This window comes from Camelus ferus, chromosome 35 (genome assembly GCF_009834535.1).
Source record: "Camelus ferus isolate YT-003-E chromosome 35, BCGSAC_Cfer_1.0, whole genome shotgun sequence".
NCBI lineage: Eukaryota > Metazoa > Chordata > Mammalia > Artiodactyla > Camelidae > Camelus > Camelus ferus.
Window position 1 is genome coordinate 20266055 of NC_045730.1, and position 17874 is coordinate 20283928.

The following is a 17874-nucleotide window of genomic DNA, read 5'->3' on the forward strand; positions in this document are numbered from 1 at the left end:
TATTTTTTATTAATTTTTTTAATTGAAGTGTTGTCAGTTTAATTTCTGGTGTATAGCATAGTGATTGTTATACTATTTTTGCAGTTTTTATCTAAATCTAAAAACTTTTAAGGTAAAAAGTTTATTTTGAAAAGTAATCATGGTATAAAAAATAAACGTGACTTAGCTTTGAATAGTAAACAGTGTTAATAATGTAGATAGTGAATATTGATTTATTCAAAGTTACATATGAATTTTTTGGGAAAGGGAAAGCTGTAAGTTCTATAATCAATATGCATGTGATATGGAAATCGATACCAAACAGTTACAGCTAAAAGAGTTGTGAATAGCTATCCTGGGAGGAAATTAGGTGGGGGTGGTGGGGAGAGGTCTGCATTTTGTTTTTGTTTTAAATAAGCCATGTAGAATTATTTGACTATAAACTATGTGCATATGTTACTCTGATAAAAACAAATATGAAAAACATGGATGAGAGGAAAGAGGCAGAGCTCCTATCTCTGAATTTTGGCTTGGGGACTCAGAATTGAACTCCAGCAGGGGTCACTCCTTCTGTTGCCCCCAGGCAGCTGTTGTTGATGGAGGAAAAATCTGAAATTCTCACCACAAATTAAAATAAGGAAAGTTAAACTAAATTTATTTTGAAGCATATTTTTAAGCTGTCTTTATTACTCTTAGATTTTTTTGTTATTTTATTGAGAAAAGGTCTTAAGCTGAATATTCAGCCCTTATCGCTTCCATTTCTAAAGAATGTATTTTGTCACCACTGATAAACCACATATCTGCAATATTTCTAGAAGAAAATGTAATAATATGACTTTCCCAATGGTAATTTCTTTCTCCCTTTCTCTCTCGTCCCTCCTATCTTCCTTCCTTCTGTTCCCTCCCTTCCCTCCTAACACAGTGGGGTTACTGCTCAAACACTGTAGTTTATGCGTATACCAGACCTGATCGTCCAGAGTACTGTGTTATCTTTTGGGATACGAAAAACAATGAGACGTATGTTAAATATGTCAAGAGTCTCATTTCCATTACTACCTGTGGGGATTTCTGCATTTTGGCTGCAAAAGCTGATGAAAATCATCCTCAGGTAGGTGTTCCTTGATGTCCTAAAACTTAGGTGGGTTAACTGCTTGGCAGAATTGGGCTATGGTTATCCATCTTCTCAAGCATGGCCTCTGTACTGGCAGATACAGCAAAGTATTGGGTCTTTTGGCCAGGTCTGTCTAGACTTCTGCTTGGAAAACTATGTGACTCCATTGGTTCTGTGTTCCCTGATTTTTTCTCCGATCAGTTAATCCATTGGCAGTTCATACTGACCAGTACTGAAGCTTCTTGTCTCTGGAATATATTTAAAATACCACAGTTCTTTTCCAGTTTAAAATTCCATAAGCAGAAATGAATAACCAGATGTCTAGTACAAATGCTCAAGAAATTATGTAACAGTGACCATTTATAACAATTTGGGTAGCTTTGACATTCAGAAATGTACTTTTATGTGGAGTTATATTACTTTAAAAATCAATGTCTCATAAAATAAATAATATAAATAATGCCCTTTTAAAAATATGCTATAAATGTAAATATTTTCAGAAGTATGCAAATTTTTCAAAAAAGGACTCATTTATCTTTAGCTGTGTTATAAATTATTTTATCACATTAAAAAGTATAGAATTTTTGGTTTAAGGTGGCCATTTAAACAGCCACATTTGGCTCTCTTCTCTCCTGAAACTCATTAAAACAACAGGAAAAGTATTTTTTAAAAAAGCCATACGCCCATAGGGACCAGAAAGGGAGAGGAAACGGGATCATAATTTCGGGGGTTAGAGAGTAGGTGAATTAGTGGCAATTACCTTAGCAGACTCAGGAAAAATGAGATCCTCAGCCATTAGTGAAGAAAGCAAAGCAGCAGCTAGTTTTTATCACAGAATCCCAAAGAGACACAGGACTTGATGGCACCTGGCAGCAGAAAGAAACAAACAGAAAAGCAATTTGAAAGTACCAGAGATTATGCAGGCAGGAGAAAACTTCGGGGAAAAAAGAGAGGCATCTAAAGAAGCAGATTTCTAGATCCCCTCCCCACTACTGAGCTCATAAGGAGCTGTCCTTCTACCTCCAGGGGAGACTGGTTTGCCCCCAGAGAGTCTGCACTACAGAGCACCATGCATCAGGAAGGGTGAAGGAACTTGCTGAGAACAGGGCAGTTAAATAATGCTACCCTAGGCTTCTTTTCCCACTTGGTTCCCAGGACAGATTTCACCAGATCAGGTGTCATAATGGCATTCGACTTGTCAACCTCAATACTTTGGAGAATTGCTTTCAAATTTCTGAGGGAAAATGACTTCCCATCTTGAATTCCACACCTTAAGCTAATTATTAATGAAATATGAGGGTAGAATTCAGACATTTTTAGATATACAGGATCACCAAAAATATACCTTCCAAGCTTCCTTATCTTAGGAAGCTACTTCAGGATATGGTTCAGCAAAATGAAGAATAAACAGAAAGAGAAAGAATCAGGGTCACCTGACAACAGTGGTAAAGAATGGTACCTGCTGACAGTTATGCACATGCCGAGGCAGTCGTCAAATGAGAACAGGCCACGTGGCTCCAAAAGAAATTCAAGATGAAATTAATAGAATACTTAATGTGGTTTAACTCTTGAGGGGAGACGTACAAACTGGGGGATAACTGTGGACTTGAGTTAGTAGTAAATACCAAGAAAACTAAGCACAGAAAAATAAAAGACAATTATCCACTACAAGGAAAGCAAAATATGCTTGAAAGGAAAATAAATCATGTTATACCTGACTCAGCTGTGGGCCAAAATAGTCAAAATGCTATTCTCAACTGGATTTTTTTTAATTAAACATTTTTGAAAATTGAAGTATAATGAAGATTTTAAAACTGAAATCCTGATTTAACAAAATTCTAGTGGACCGATGGAGGGATGGGTGTGCACTGCTGTGTGATGGGAGCCTGGGAAAGGGGTGAAGGAGGGCTCCACACGTAGCTGTCTTGGTGGGTAGTGGTTACGTAATGCGCCAGGCTGAAACACAAGTAGCATTGTAAGCATGTTACTTGGATTTGTGGAGGTAAATATCAAAAGGATGACGTACAGGAGCTGGACGTAATTACTCTAGGGAGCAAGAAATGGGAAGTTGTGGGGATGGGGGTCTTCTTTTTTTAATAAGAAGTCTTATTTGATCATGTGAATGATAAATATGTAAACCATTTGTATTTTGTGACAGTAAATAAGCTTATTTTAGTTAGTGAAAGAATAAATTATATTTTAGTATAATCCTTATTTAATTTACATGTATGAAATTAAACAAGTTTTACTTGAGGTACTGAGAAAAAAAAAGTCCACGTGCATTGAAAGCTGGCTTATTTGAAGTTATTATTCTAATCAGGAATATGTCTATGTAAAATAATGTTCTTAGTACTGGATATAGAGAAGGTGACTAATGGCAAAAAAAAAAAAAGAAATTATTATTAGAATGTAAAGTGTGTAATGTGCTTGATTATTTTTCCTAATATTAATTATTGATAATTATTTGTGTGTGTGTAAATCACTGGGCATTTTAAGTTATTTTCATTAGGTTAGATTTTGTTTTTTCTGAGTTAACTGACTTTTTTTTGAATTTCTATCATATATAGATTGCTTCAAAGGAGGAGAACGATATGGAAACATTTGGTGCAACGGTAACAAATTAAGTTAGCTCTTATATACCTGGATATAGGATAAAAATGAGTTTTGAGGTTGTAGCTGATCAGGAATTTTAGAAGTATAAATCGTGAAAAGTAGCCAGTGTACTTGTGTTTCTTAACTGATCTCTTAAAAACCGATGTTCCATTAAGTCGAGAAATCAGCCTTGGTTTAATTTTAATTCATATTTCTTTATTTTTGATGCTGTAGATTATCTTTGCTATTCTTTGCACTTAATTTTATCAATTACTTCCATATTAGTGATACTTGAAAAAGAGATAAGCATGTTCGGTTACCATTATTTCTTTTATTAAAAGTGCATCAGCAAGAGGTTTGATATTTTCTATTTTATTTGTTCACAGTTTGTGCTAGTCCTTTGTAATTCTATTGGCACACCCCTGGATCCCAAATACATTGATATTGGTAAGGAGATGTTAATATTTATTCCCTCTTTAATCAAGTTTTATTTGTGAAACGAATTTAAAAGTGCAACAATGGCATTATTAATTAGAATGGTATTCTCTAAAGCAAGGATGAGCGTACTTCCTGGCTTGCCAGGCTCAGTACCAGTGTATGCCTGTTGTGGTAGAATTATTAATAACTCCCCCATTTCACTCTCAGAAGAATCCCGCTTAATACAGTAAATGATAAGGTTATTTTATCTAAAATTGACAATACTCTCACAACTTCCATACTGTCATCATTTGCTTTAAATGGGAAATATAACTGTTACAGGAATCGGTATCTAACCTAATGATTCGTATGTAATAAACTGAGGATTATAGAAAGAATTTTGCCATGGAAGCACTTTTATTAATAAACTGCTTGTAAATACTTCTCTTCCATAAAAAACACTTTAGCTGCTTGTGAAAGTGAGTTTGTCCTTTCCAGATTTTTCTAACGAAATCAGTCTGTTAATAGGGACAGCTTAAAAAAATCCCTGACTTCTTGTTTTCAGAAGACATTGTTACTGTGGATTTACCACTCCCTCTATCCAATAGCTATGAAAGTAACCATTAAAAAATTACAAATCCTGTTCTAAGGATTTTGTCAAAATGGTTTAGCAGTTATCTTATGATTTAGAGCAGATGGGGTCAGTGAAAGCTGAGCAAAGCTTGGGCCTGGCATCCCCAGGGGCTCTGCTGCCATTCTCAGGAGTGCCTTCCCACCAGCTGTTCCCCAGAGGAAGGCTTCTAGCTCCCTCTAGAGTTTGATAGTGGTATACATTTTGAATAGAGAAATCTTGGCAATTGTAATAAAATATTTTTAAAAATATGATTCAACTACACTGAGTTATTTAGCATATAAAATTATTGAAGTTGAATCTAGACTTATTAATCTATTCAACTAACACCATACCATCAGTCTAGTTTCTAGTTCCTTGCTCAGTTTCTAAGTCTCCTACTGCCTTAAATGTCCTTTATTTGGACTGTGGCAAGAACTGTGTAAATGGTAGCTTCTAACACCATTTCTTTATTCTGACCATATTAATGATTACTTTGTAAGTATTTGTAAATAGAAAAATATGTTTTGTACTGTTTAAATTGTGAATTTAGAAACTAGGTACTAAAATGATCTTTTATAAAAGTTTTTTTATTTTTCCATATTTTGTGTGAATGTGTGTGTCTAATTTTATATTGTCTAGTTTGTTTTGGACAAGTTATTTTACTTCCTTAATCCTCTTTTTCTTTATATGTAAGATGGATTTGATGGGACTATTTCATCAAAGGATACACAGTAGGGATTTACTTAAATGTTCTCTAAGAAATGGAACAGATGAAAAAATGTTTAAGAGAACATATTCCTAAACTAGGAAGGAACTTCAGAGAATTTTCTTTTCTAAATTAATGAGGAAATATAAGACATGTGAGATCAGAGGGAAGGATAAAGGCCTGAACCGGCCAGTGGTGGTAGTGGAGATGGGAGGAAGGACTGAGAGTTTTTAAATCCACCTGTCAGTTAGTGGACTTATGGGCCATTTCCATTTTTTTGGCTGTTATGAATGCTGTTATGCACATTTGTGTGTGAGTTTTTGTGTGGGCATATGTTTTCATTTCTCTTGGGTATTTACCTAGGAGTGGAACTGCTGGGGCATCTGGTAATTCTATACTTAACATTTCGAAGAACAACCAAGCTGTTTTTCAAAGTGAAGGCGCCACTTTACGTGCCTACCATTTCTCTATCATATTTTTGCAAATACTTGTTACTGTCGGATTTCTTGATTCTAGCCATCTTGTGGGTGCAAAGTGGTATCTCATTGTAATTTTGACTTGTGTTTGCCTGGTGGCTAATGATGTTGAGCATCTTCTCAGTGACTTAGTGGCCATTTGTATATCTTCATTGGAGAAACGTGTATTTAGATCCTATTTGTCTTTTTATTATTGAGTTCTTTACATATTCTAGATACAGTTCCTTATCATGTATATGATTTTCAAATATTTCTTGCATTTGGGGGTTGTCTTTTCACTTTTTTTGGTTTTCTTGGGGGGGGGAGTTAATTGTGTTTATTTATTTATTAATTTATTTATTTTTAATGGAGGTACTGGGGATTGAACCCAGGACTTTGTGCATGCTAAGCACACACTCTACCACTGAGCTATACCCTCACCCGACCTTTTCACTTTTTTGATGGTGTCCTTTGGAGCACAGATACTTTTAATTTTGATAAAGTCCAGTTTATCTACTTTTTCTTTTGCTGCTTGCGCTTTTGGTGTCATATTTAAGACACCATTGTCTAACCCAAGGTCATAAAGATTTATACCTAAGTTTCCTTCTCAGTTCTATAGTTAGGTCTTTGATCCATTTTGAGTTGATATTTTTGTATAGTCCTACAAGTGCTTGACTCTTTTCTGATGCCCCAGACTGTGTGGAGTATATTGTCTGTAAAATGAGGTATTGGACTCAGTGATCACTGAAGTCTTTTGAAGCACAAACATTTTGTGATTCTGTCTAACTGTAACCTAATTGTCTTTATGTTCTTTTTAATAGTACCATTATTTGTTACAATGACCAAAACCCATGTGATAGCAGCTTCGAAAGAAGCATTTTATACCTGGCAATATTGTGTGGCAAAGAAGCTCACAGCATTGGAAATTAATCAGATCACACGGTCTCGAAAAGAAGGCAGAGAAAGGTATATCTTTTGATGCATAGTTTTTAGTAACTCAATCATATCACATTTAAATTAGACATAGCTATTACAAATTGTCATGCCTGAGAACTATAAATTGTTTTAATTAGCAGTCATCTTCTTCCTTCACACATACTTGAGATCTTACTGCAGTCGTCCCTTTCCTTTAAGACTCACTCATGTACTAAGATAAGAGTTATAACCCCAGTTTAAAAAAAGAAATTTGGATATGTGAATTCATGTGGAAGCAGAAAAAAAAAAAACAGTTGAAAAATACTGTATCTTGTGTTCTCAGTAGTTCTGAAAGACTCAATGGGAAGGGTCTTTGGCCTCTTTTGGGGGAGAAAGTGGATCTTGGGAGAAGTTGGGGCAGAAAAGTCTAGCATCTTCACTGAGTGAGTGTCCTTCATGAACCAGCTAAAGAAATTCTGGGTTTTGTTTAAATAAAGAAGGTGTCATTTCCTTTTTCCTTATATTTCTGTCTGGGATATACTTACTAGTTTTAATGACTTTGAGTCTGTTCCCTCTGGACCTCAGTTTCCCTGTCTGTAAAGTACAGTTGACGATGGTGATCAGAGCCAGCACTGACTGAGTACTTCTTATGTGCCAGACTCTGGTAAGTCTAGTTAGGACTCTGATTATTCCTGTTTCACAGAGAGGAAACTGAGACACAGAGACTTAAATGACTTGCCAGAGGTTACCAGCTGATAAGGAGGGATGGGACATGGAGCCACTCTGCCAGATTGGCCTTCCTTGTGGTTTCCTGCTTGTTTTAAGGAAAGGATGTGGGTCACACGATCTTTTGAGAGACTCCTATTTTAACCTTCAACTTTTATTTTGTGATAACTAAGTAGAAATATTATGTTTGTACTTAATAGAAATGTATTGGAAAGCAGAAACTTGGTACTTCTAAATTGATATACCTCTCTGTATTTAATACATTTCTATTACATTTATTTGACATTTGATCTCCCTATTACACTGATGAAAGTACAAATGTGACATCAATTTAACAATGACAAAATTTCATATTTTAAAGATAGAAAATGACTTGATTTTTGTGTGGTTATACTGCAACTATAATTTCTTAAACTCCCTTTATATATCAGGCTCTGTGCATGTGTGCTTTACAAACATTTTATTTCTGCTTCTCAAAAACTCTGCAAAGGGGAAATTGTTAACCTTATTTTACAGATGGAGAAATTGCATCTCAGAGACGTTAAATAACTTGCCCAGGGCCTCATAGCATTTCTATGATATGTCTTCTCTATTCACCTCCATTCATTTTAGTATTTTTTTCATCAGCCATTATAGAGCCCCTGACACTCTGTGACAGGCACTGGAGATGCAATCTTTGCCTCCAGGAAAACCACCATCTGGTGGGAGAGACAAGGACACTAGCAGTGATACTGCGGTGTAAGCAGTACTACACAGGTGCCCGAGAGATGGTGCACAAGGTGGGGCAGCTTCATAACCCGGTAAGCACAGGGGAGGAGTCTTTACTTCAGAACAAAAATTCCATTCATTAGAGCTTCCCAAGTACACTTCACTTCTACCTTTAGTGAGCACAGCGACAGGAGGGAAGTTATGGAGAAGCAACAGAGCAACTTAGTGCATTGGAAGTTACTGCTAACTGGTGTTCACTTGGAGACTAAGGGAAGGTATCTCTTGGGGCTTACTGCAGTTCACTGGAAATATGTGATTCAGCGTCCAGGTATATTTTTGGCACAGCCTTTAGGAACATGGCACTCACATAACTAGTAAACACCTTGTAGATAGTTTCTGCCTTTATAAGATTGAGCTGGGCCAAGAACTGTTTAAAATAATCAAGATATTTATATTAAATAACAATATTCATTGGTGTCATCCAATCCTTTAATTGTCCTAGAGATCATGAATAGTAAAAAATCTTCCTTATACTGTCATTGAAATTTGAATTTTTTTTTTCAGAATTTATCATGTTGATGATACTCCTTCTGGGTCAGTGGATGGGGTGCTTGATTATAGTAAAGCCATTCAAGTAGGTGATTTTATTATTGCCAGCAAATGTTAATATCCGTAGATTTGGAAATACTGTAGTTTTATTTTGAGACCAGAAAAAAAATTATTTCCAGTGAATAGCATATTTTTCTAGTAATTCTTTTAAAAAATTCTATTCTGAAAAACTTTTTCTCGATCTGCTTTTTTTCTTCTTTTGGTTTTTAAAAAAAAAATGTATTTTGACATAATCATAGGCTCACAAGAAGTTGCAAAAATAGCGCATAGAACCCCTTTACCCAGATTCTCTCAATGGTGGCATGTAATGGTAGGATAACATCAAAAGCAGGAAGTCGACATTGGTAATGGTGCTGTTAACTAGACTATGACCCAGTTCCTCACTCAGTTTTCACTAGTTTTTACACGTAGGTTTATGTAACTTTATCACCATAAAGGAACTTGCCTCATGCTACTTCATTTCCACACCCACCCCTGTCCCCTGGCAGTCACTAATCTGTTTCCGTCTCTATAGTTTTGTCACTCTGAGAATGTTTTATGAATGGAACCATATAGCATGTAATCTTTTGAGATTGGCTTTTTTCCCAAAAAAACCCAAAACCAAAACCAAAAAAACCCTAGAGACCCATCCAGGTTGTACAGAGCTGTGCCGTTTGCCCCTCCTCGTTCTGGCACGTGCTGGTCCTTCTGCCAAATGTTCATCTTTTACAGCTAAGCCCAGGCTTTTACCTCTCTTCACATTTTGGTGTAAGCTTATGCTCCTCCCTCTGTGCTCTCATAACTCCTGAGTTGACCTCTCCTCTTACCATACTGCGCTGTCTTTAGGTGTCAGTCCACTGTCTTCCCCAGTAGACTTTGAGTAATCCCTGAGGGCAGAGATTTCTATGCTTAGATGCTATAATTGAAGTATTCTTCTTAGTGAATTTCATACTACCTTATACCAGATTAGTCATTCAATAAATATTTGTTAAAGAGTAACATTGATTTATTTTAGGGAACAAGGGATCCAATTTGTGCCATAACTGCATCTGATAAGACATTGATTGTGGTAAGTTGTTAAAAAAATTATTCTATGAATGAGAATTGTTTAAATTGTAAAAATAGAATAAAGCAGTATGTTTTGGATTTGAATTTCATCTTTGGGCCCCTCCAGTTTTACTACGTCCAACATAAGAAATAAGAACGTTTTAAAGATTGCCTCACAAATTATTAATCATTTGCAGAAATAGCAGTTTATAAAAGCAGTAGAACTGTGGCCAGCTGGGGAGAGTCTGACACTGGGTTGAATGAGCCCTATAAAGGGTTGGCAGATGTGGAGAGGACTGGATGGTGGTAGTGGGTCTTGGAAAGTTGCCTCCTTTATGTGGCCTGTTAGTTTGTACCGGAGAAGGTACTTTGGCTCAGTCAGTTTCACAAGGCTTAGTATGAGGAGGTAGTGTGTTTGCTAGCCAGTAAAGTAAAGTAAGTCTGTGGCAAATTTTTGTTGAATTTTTCAAACAAAATCAATGTATCAATGTTACAGTGTCTTTTCTTGAGCTCTGATATTTGAAAATATTAATTTTAGAAATAAATGTTTAATGTAGTAATGCTGGTGGAGTCACTGAATTTGAATTATGTAAACAGATCCTTGATAGTGTGTATTTCCAGTTCTACTTACATTCTTTAGACATTAGCTAAGTTTATGGGGGGAAAATCTTAAGAACGTAGTGTTCATTATTCCTCACCTAATGATGGTGTATGTTTTAAGCAGTTTATCTTACAATCAGATCTGAGGAATCTCTTGTTTTCTTTTTAGATTCTTTGCTATACAGGGTGGGGTTTTTTTTTTGTTGTTGTTTTGTTTTGGTTTGGTTTGGTTTGGTTGTGTTGTGTTTCTGACATTTGCAGGAAAAATCAAAAAACATGCAAGTCAAATCAGTCACAAAAATTGACTTAATTCCTAGATGACAGGGTGTACCTATGAGAAACACACTCAAATAGTTTTAATACCAGCCAAAAATTTTAATGGAAAAGATATCTTCTGCATTTAAAACTTTCCACTGTTGAAATTCAAATGGTTTTTAGAACCATTACTTTTTCAACCTTTTTAGACCACAGGACCCCCTTTCTCAAAAACAAAATCTTACTGTGTACCTCAGCATATTAACTCTTTTAAAGACTATACCTCCCTTTTATACATTAAAAACGTCCCCGCTCCTGGCCACCCCGCTCTCCCCAGCCTTTCTGATAGGCCCTCTGCAGGCGCTGCAAGAGCAGTGATGCTCGGATTAGACCGGGGCGGGCGGCGGGCGGGCGGCGGGCGGGGGGCGGGGAGGGATGGCTGAGTGCGGCCTTGCCCTTCTTCCCATTGCCGTGGCCTGAGGCATGGCAGGGTTTGGAAATCATAGCTCTCTCCTGTCTGTTGCTCTAACTCTTGGTCTGTCAACCTTAAGGCTTGTACAGAGTTGCATAGAAACTTACGCTTTGTTTTATTTTTAAGGACATTTAGACTAATACTCATTGTATCACTGCTTTCTGATCATCTCCCTTTGCCACAAACTAGTATCACATAGATGGCATAGGAGAAAAATGTAGACTTTCAGTAACAACTGTTTCCTATAATGATCTTATATTGATGTTTCATATAAGTGCTTTATATTTTAGCTTTTAATATACCCTGAGTATTAGCCAAGACAACTGTAAATAACCTTAGATATTTCTTCCTTGTGATAGAAAGCTTTGTATATTATCAAAGAATAGGTTTCTGATTTCTTTCTTGAATGTTACATTTAAAAAATTAGATCACCTTCAGCTACTTTAAAAAGATTTTAATTAAATTAGGAGGTAAATATGTACTCAGAACATATTTCTAAGGATGGAATTGGGAATTCACTATGACACCATCACTTTGGCTTTGAAACAGTTGTATGAACATATAGGGAGACCTGTAGTTGTAATATAATGTTATGATGTTTAAATATGCTTTCATAATCAAACATATTTTCCATAGAGTCGTGAATCTGGCACCATTCAGAGATACAGTCTTCCTAATGTTGGTTTGATCCAAAAATATTCCCTTAATTGTCGAGCCTGCCGGTTATCCTTGAATTGCAACTCCAGGTAAGTCTGAAAACTTCCCTCACTTAGATGTTGGACTTAGAAGTTATTCGTTGGGATTGCTGCACTTATGTAATAAATGCAAAGACGTGTGTTTGTTTTCAACTTAATAAAGCTCAATGTGACTTTACTATACTGTATTTGTATTTAAACATCGTATTTACTATACTGTGTTTAGTTTAGATATCTTTCTCTAACTGGGCAAAATATAGAAATTCTAGTGTCATATTTTAACTTATTTACACACCAATTGCTTTAATCCCTTTGGATATTTTTTTCTCACACGGAAGCAAAATGGAAAGCAGCCCACATCTTCTATCAAATTTATAAACATGTGTTTAAAGCCAGTTATTTATTTAAAGCTGTTTCTCCCTGATTCTCAGGTTCTGATGAACTAATTTTGAAGCATGGTGGTAGGTGATTATATCCATGATCGCTGGTGGCACTTTCACAATTTTCCCTTCTCCAATTTCACCGTTTGTAGTCGTCTTGCAATCATAGACACCGCAGGAGTTCTAACCTGCTTTGACTTGAATGCTCGGGTAAGAGACAGCACAGGACAGCAAGTCACTGGCGAGTTGTTAAAATTGGAGCGAAAAAATGTCTGGGATATGAGTTGGGCCAGAGATAATCCTGATCTGTTTGCAATGATGGAGAGGACAAGGATGTATGTTTTCAGAAACTTGGATCCTGAGGTAAAAACAAGAAATGAGCATTAACAGTGCATAAATAATGAGCCAAATATCAAAACCTGAACATTTCCCCTTTGTTTCTTCAAGAGTTTTATTGGCGTTGGCTCCATGAATTTCTGAAAATAAATAGAAACATTTCTGTGGAATTTAAAAATATTTGGTCTTAAGTGGGAATAATATTTATCCTTTAAAGATTCTCTACTTTCTCTGAAAGACGCTTCTAAGTATTTCTCTCCTTTTTAAAAGATGGAACCATGGTCACCAACTGTATAGCCTTTGTTTTTTCCCTTGTTAAAGTGAAAAAAAAAGAAAGAAAGGAAGAAAATAGTGTTATTTACTGAAATTGCCCAAACAGAAAATGTGGTTTTGAAATTGCCTTATCTTTTCATACTTCTGCCTTTCTGTCCACCTTATTCTGTGCTTACCTTGTCTTAGTTGTGTTCACATGAAGTCCGTCACCCACTAATCCATGTTCTTTCTCACCCTGATGGTCTTACTGTGCCTCACCTACGTTCTCTGAAGTATCAAGAAGCCCCTTTTTCACTGATTTTCAAGTTACAGTTTTATTTTCTACTTGTGGCTCACATCAGCTAATTTTTAGCCTCTGAATTTTCCTGCCACTTAGTCTGCTCTGTATCAGCCGTTAGATGTTGTGTTTAGGAAATTCAGAATCATTTGAGTGGTAGCCTAATCAAAACAGCATTAAGAAAGTAAATCTTTTAAACAATTTTTGAATTATTAGTGGATTTTCAGATTGGAATTTTCGGTACTCCTGCTATATTCCACTACAATGCATAATAAGAGATGACTTGATAAATGCTTTATGTCATTAATTGATGTTTGTTTGGACCTATAGTTTCCTTCTTGGGAAGAAATTGCTTGCTTGGGCCCCTGAGCTACTGAAGTTCTTCTGTAATGACTTATTTAGTGGTAAACTATTTGCCTCTTTAATATCCTAAATTATTTTCGTGTTTCCTCGTTTGAGCCCTACTCAGAATCTTTGGGTTAGTAAATGACCTTATGTAAATTGCTCTCAAAGGCTTTTGTTGAAGTTTTTAGGAGTCTTAAGGATTTTTGTAATTTTTAGAGCCTGGGGAATGGCTCAAAAGAAAGGTGTTCAGAGCTGCTGCATTTGACCTGTATGCATAGGCTGCTTTCAAGGATCTGAGGGAAATTTGACCCTTGCTACAAAACAAGTATGAAAATTATCCCTTGGGATCACCTTGAGGATGGAAATAAAATACTTTCTAAATGTTAGGGTCCTTTTTCCATCCTTAGCTCTACTTACAGTAATTCTGAAATCATATGCCTAGGAAAGGGGGAGGATTATGCCTGGCTGTCCATAATGTGTGTGTAGCACACATGGTTAATCTAGTACCAGGGGAAATCTTAGCCTGGTGGAAAGCATTCCTTGAGTAGTTTAACAAAACAGCCTTTTATTTATTTATTTTTGGAGTTTGTTGTCCGGCTTGAGAAGTTCTTCAGTTTCTATTAGATTTAGAACTAGGTGAATTTCTTATAACCTTACCACTGACTGAATTTCTTTATAAATCATGCTGTGCTGTTCTTTTCATTCATGAGAATGCTGCCTGGCTGTGGTCCCTGCTTGGTTAGTTACTCTGCTGTTTATTCCTCCAGCTGCTTATTGACTGAGCATGTGAGGACATACTCTTCAAAACAGAGCTTACTAGAACTCCTTCAGGACACAGTGTTCTGTATTATTTTTCAGGAGATAAGCTATTATTTGATGGTTAATGTTGAGTACATTTTTATCCATTTGAGTGTTACTATGAATTCTAGAGTCATACCTTTCCTTAAGTTGCAAACCTTTCTTCAGATTATGTGTGAGAAAAGGGTGCCATTTGTGTACAAAGTTCTAGTTCATTGATAAAGTACATTTTCTTTGAAAATTAAAAAATAAGTGTTTAATGTTGATATTCCCTGCTTGATCCTTTCATCTCCAGTCACCCTCTCAGGGTACTGATTCAGCTCTTCTATTCTTTGTCTTGGATCTTCCCTCTCTTTGGTGCTATTTTATATTCATAGTCCTTTCATATCTCATATTTTCATCAATTAGTTTCTTATTTTTGTACATTTGCTTCTTTTCCAAACAAGGGTTTTCTAAAGTTTTGAATCTGTACCCACCATATATGTATACTTACTTATTTAGAAGAGAACATCCTTCTCTTTTAAAGGTATGTGCTGAAATAGGAGTGAAATCTCATGATGTCTCTAAATTTACTTTAAAATACTTTAGCCAAAAAAATTGACTGAAGCGTATTTAGCAAAATGTTAATTATTTAGATGATGGGTATATGGGTGTTAATGACATTCTCTTTACTTTTTTGTTGTTTTGAAAACTTTGATAATAAAATTTAAAATCATGATATGTTAAAGAAGGGAAATTTTGTACAATTAAACTTTAGTATTTGTTTTTGTTTTTAAAGGAGCCCATTCAGACTTCTGGATATATTTGTAACTTTGAGGACTTAGAAATTAAATCTGTTCTTTTGGATGAGATATTAAAGGTAATTCTTATTAAGAAACAATTATATTTTTGTTGCTGGCTTGACTAGGATTCATTTTTGCACTGGGCAGTGCAGTGTCCTGGTTAGGAGTGTGGATTGAGGAGGTCCAGCCCTGCTCAGTCACTTACACAACCTTTTTGCTGGTTCCTTCATCTTTTCACCTTCATTTTCCTTTCCTGTTTATAAGCCTCAGTGTTTACCTCTATAAAATGTGGATGGTAATAGCACCTATCTTATACGATTGTTATCTTACAAGATAATTTATGAAAAGCACTTAGCACAGTGGGAGGAACTGAAAACAGGTAGGTGTTGTCATCGTTATTTTTATATTAATAATAGAGATACTGAAGAAATATTTGATAATTTTCTTTAGTCTTTTTCTTGTTCAGGGATATTTGAGTAACCTTTTGTTTGGAGGTCCATTATCCTCCCATTTTGTTTTTAGGTTTTCATAAAATACTCTAATTCCAGATAATAGAATTCAGATAATTTTTGAATCTCTGCTTTGGCCTTCATTGAACATTCTTTGAGAATTTTTTACTTTAAGAATATATTGAAAATTTGCCTTCACTTTATCTAAATATTTACTTGTCTATGTACCATGTATGTTTTTTGGAATTGGGATAGATTTAAAATTTCCAGATGTTAGCTGCATTTTATAGCATGTCTTCATATTTTGGTTTATGTGTAAATTGCAGCTCTTTTATTGTGAACCAGTTTGTTGCTAATCATGCCTGCTCTGCAGCAGCAGGATGGGTTTCTACCCTAAACTTGGTTCGCATGTCAAGAGTGATGACACTACAGACATACCAAAAGGGTGCAAGAAGATATTACCTACATAATGGGGTTTTTAAGGGAGAAAGGACAGGCTTCCCAAGCTGGTCCAAAGATGGTTTGAGAGCAGGGAAAGGAGACTGGCTTGGTTTTTTGGGGAGGTGGGGGAGTTAGAGGGTGGGGTTAGGGTGAGGGTTTCCATGTGTATGTAGATGTTTGTGTGTTTTGAAACTCCTGTGGCGCCAAAGGATGGACCACTTGTTCTTTCTCATCACCTTGCCCAGATGTGAGGCAGAAGAAGGGAGAGGGATGAGGCTTAAAAGTTGTCAGCTGTCAAACATCAGAAAGGAATGTCTGAGGTTTTATTGCAATCTAGATGTTTTAATGATTAACATTAGGTAAACACCAGAACAGTATTCTAGAAAGCTGTAATCTGTATGTGGAAAGATACATTTGATAGACTAGAAAAATAAATGGAAATAATTTTATAAGAATGGCTTCACTGTACAATATACTTTTGTAGTGTTAAATTTGATTTTAATTTAATAATGTGACAATATTTGAAGGAATTGTAGAACATTAGGTAATTTTTTCTCACCACAAACAATACATTTTTCTGGGTAAGAAAAAACTATGAAAAACTAAGTTTATTGCTTTTAAACTACATTTTCATTTTTAATAGTATTGATTGTCCATTCTAAAAGATGATGTTCTTACATTTTCTCCCTCTTTCTCTTCTTTTTTTGTTAGACATACTATTTTTATGTTGTCAAGATTTAGAACTTGACACTTTGTTGTGTAATCCTAATTTTCAGTTATTTAGTCTCACATTAAGAGACAGCTATTACCAGTTTTTCCTGCATTTTCCTTGTACATGAGTTATTAATTTTGATTAATCTTTTAGTTGGCTGTATTTCATGATTGTAGTTTTTTTCAAGAAAGGCTCATAGTTGCAGATTGCTTTAAGATCTAGAATGCTTAAAAATGCCTGTGATATTGTTGGCCTGATAATTATATTGACTTTTATGAAGAATTTTTAAAAATGCATATTTAAATTGTTAGATGTACTTTAAAATTCTTGATACACTGGACACATTTTTTGCATATCTAATTCTAGAATAAAGAATATCTATAGTACTGTTGCCCAGTTTACGGGCAGTTGTTAAACTGTAAGGAAAACCAAGTTCTCTCTGACAGTTTTGTTTTCTGATTTACTATGTGCCAAGCCATAAAGAAAAGAATATTGTCATACCTTAGTTCCCACTGAGGCCTTGTCGACCCAGGAATTGTTTAGCTAAACTGTGGATTCCTTCAGACATACAGTTTTCAGAAATAACATGAGTGTTATACACCTAAAACTAATACAATGTTGTATGCCAATTATATCTCAGTAAAATAGGGGAAAAAGAGAAATAACATGAGAACTTTCTTGGAAGACTGGAGAAGGAATGCAAAAAGAAAAGAAGGGAATTAACATTTACTAAAGTTCCTTCATATGAGGTGTTCATTTGTCTTTGCATATTTTTGTTTATTTGTCATTACGACTGTACTTGGTAGATATTACACAGACCTCATTTGTAGATGAAGAAGGCTCTTAGTGGGTAAGATATTTAACCAAAGTTCATCTATTCGTTGACTCAGCAAATATTTATTGAGGTCTAGTGAGACAGTTTCTGGCCTCAAGTGGAGGAGCTGGGGAGATGGACAAGACATTCAGCCACCGGAAGAGGGTTGGGGATGTGGTTTAGTTGGTTGGTGTATCTCTTCTAAGGTTTGAAGCAAGAGAGCATGAGGTCAGTTCTGAGACTGCAAATAGTGTGAGTAATGCAGCTAGGCACTGTGCTAAATGTTTGATATGTTTTCTCAGTTAATCCTCACAATGCTTGGAAGTAAGTTTGATTATTCCATTTGTCCAAAGGAAGAATCTGAACAAGTCTGCATAATTGTGAGGGA

At 35.6% G+C, this 17874-nt stretch overlaps 1 protein-coding gene across 2 annotated transcripts in view; it reads left to right on the top strand.

Annotated features, from left to right (window-relative positions):
• The window catches only part of LOC102507383 (WD repeat-containing protein 35), a 46297-nt gene that overhangs the window by 17807 nt on the left and 10616 nt on the right, over positions 1–17874 (top strand). Inside the window, exons 10-18 of one of the 2 annotated variants that reach the window (XM_032473681.1) lie at positions 902–1087; positions 3658–3702; positions 4069–4129; positions 6695–6839; positions 8787–8856; positions 9826–9879; positions 11821–11930; positions 12412–12622; positions 15067–15147. In XM_032473681.1, the coding sequence (XP_032329572.1) occupies positions 902–1087; positions 3658–3702; positions 4069–4129; positions 6695–6839; positions 8787–8856; positions 9826–9879; positions 11821–11930; positions 12412–12622; positions 15067–15147 (963 nt within the window). The remainder of the gene's footprint in view (positions 1–901; positions 1088–3657; positions 3703–4068; positions 4130–6694; positions 6840–8786; positions 8857–9825; positions 9880–11820; positions 11931–12411; positions 12623–15066; positions 15148–17874) is intronic. The other variant, XM_032473682.1, reaches the window with a different exon arrangement.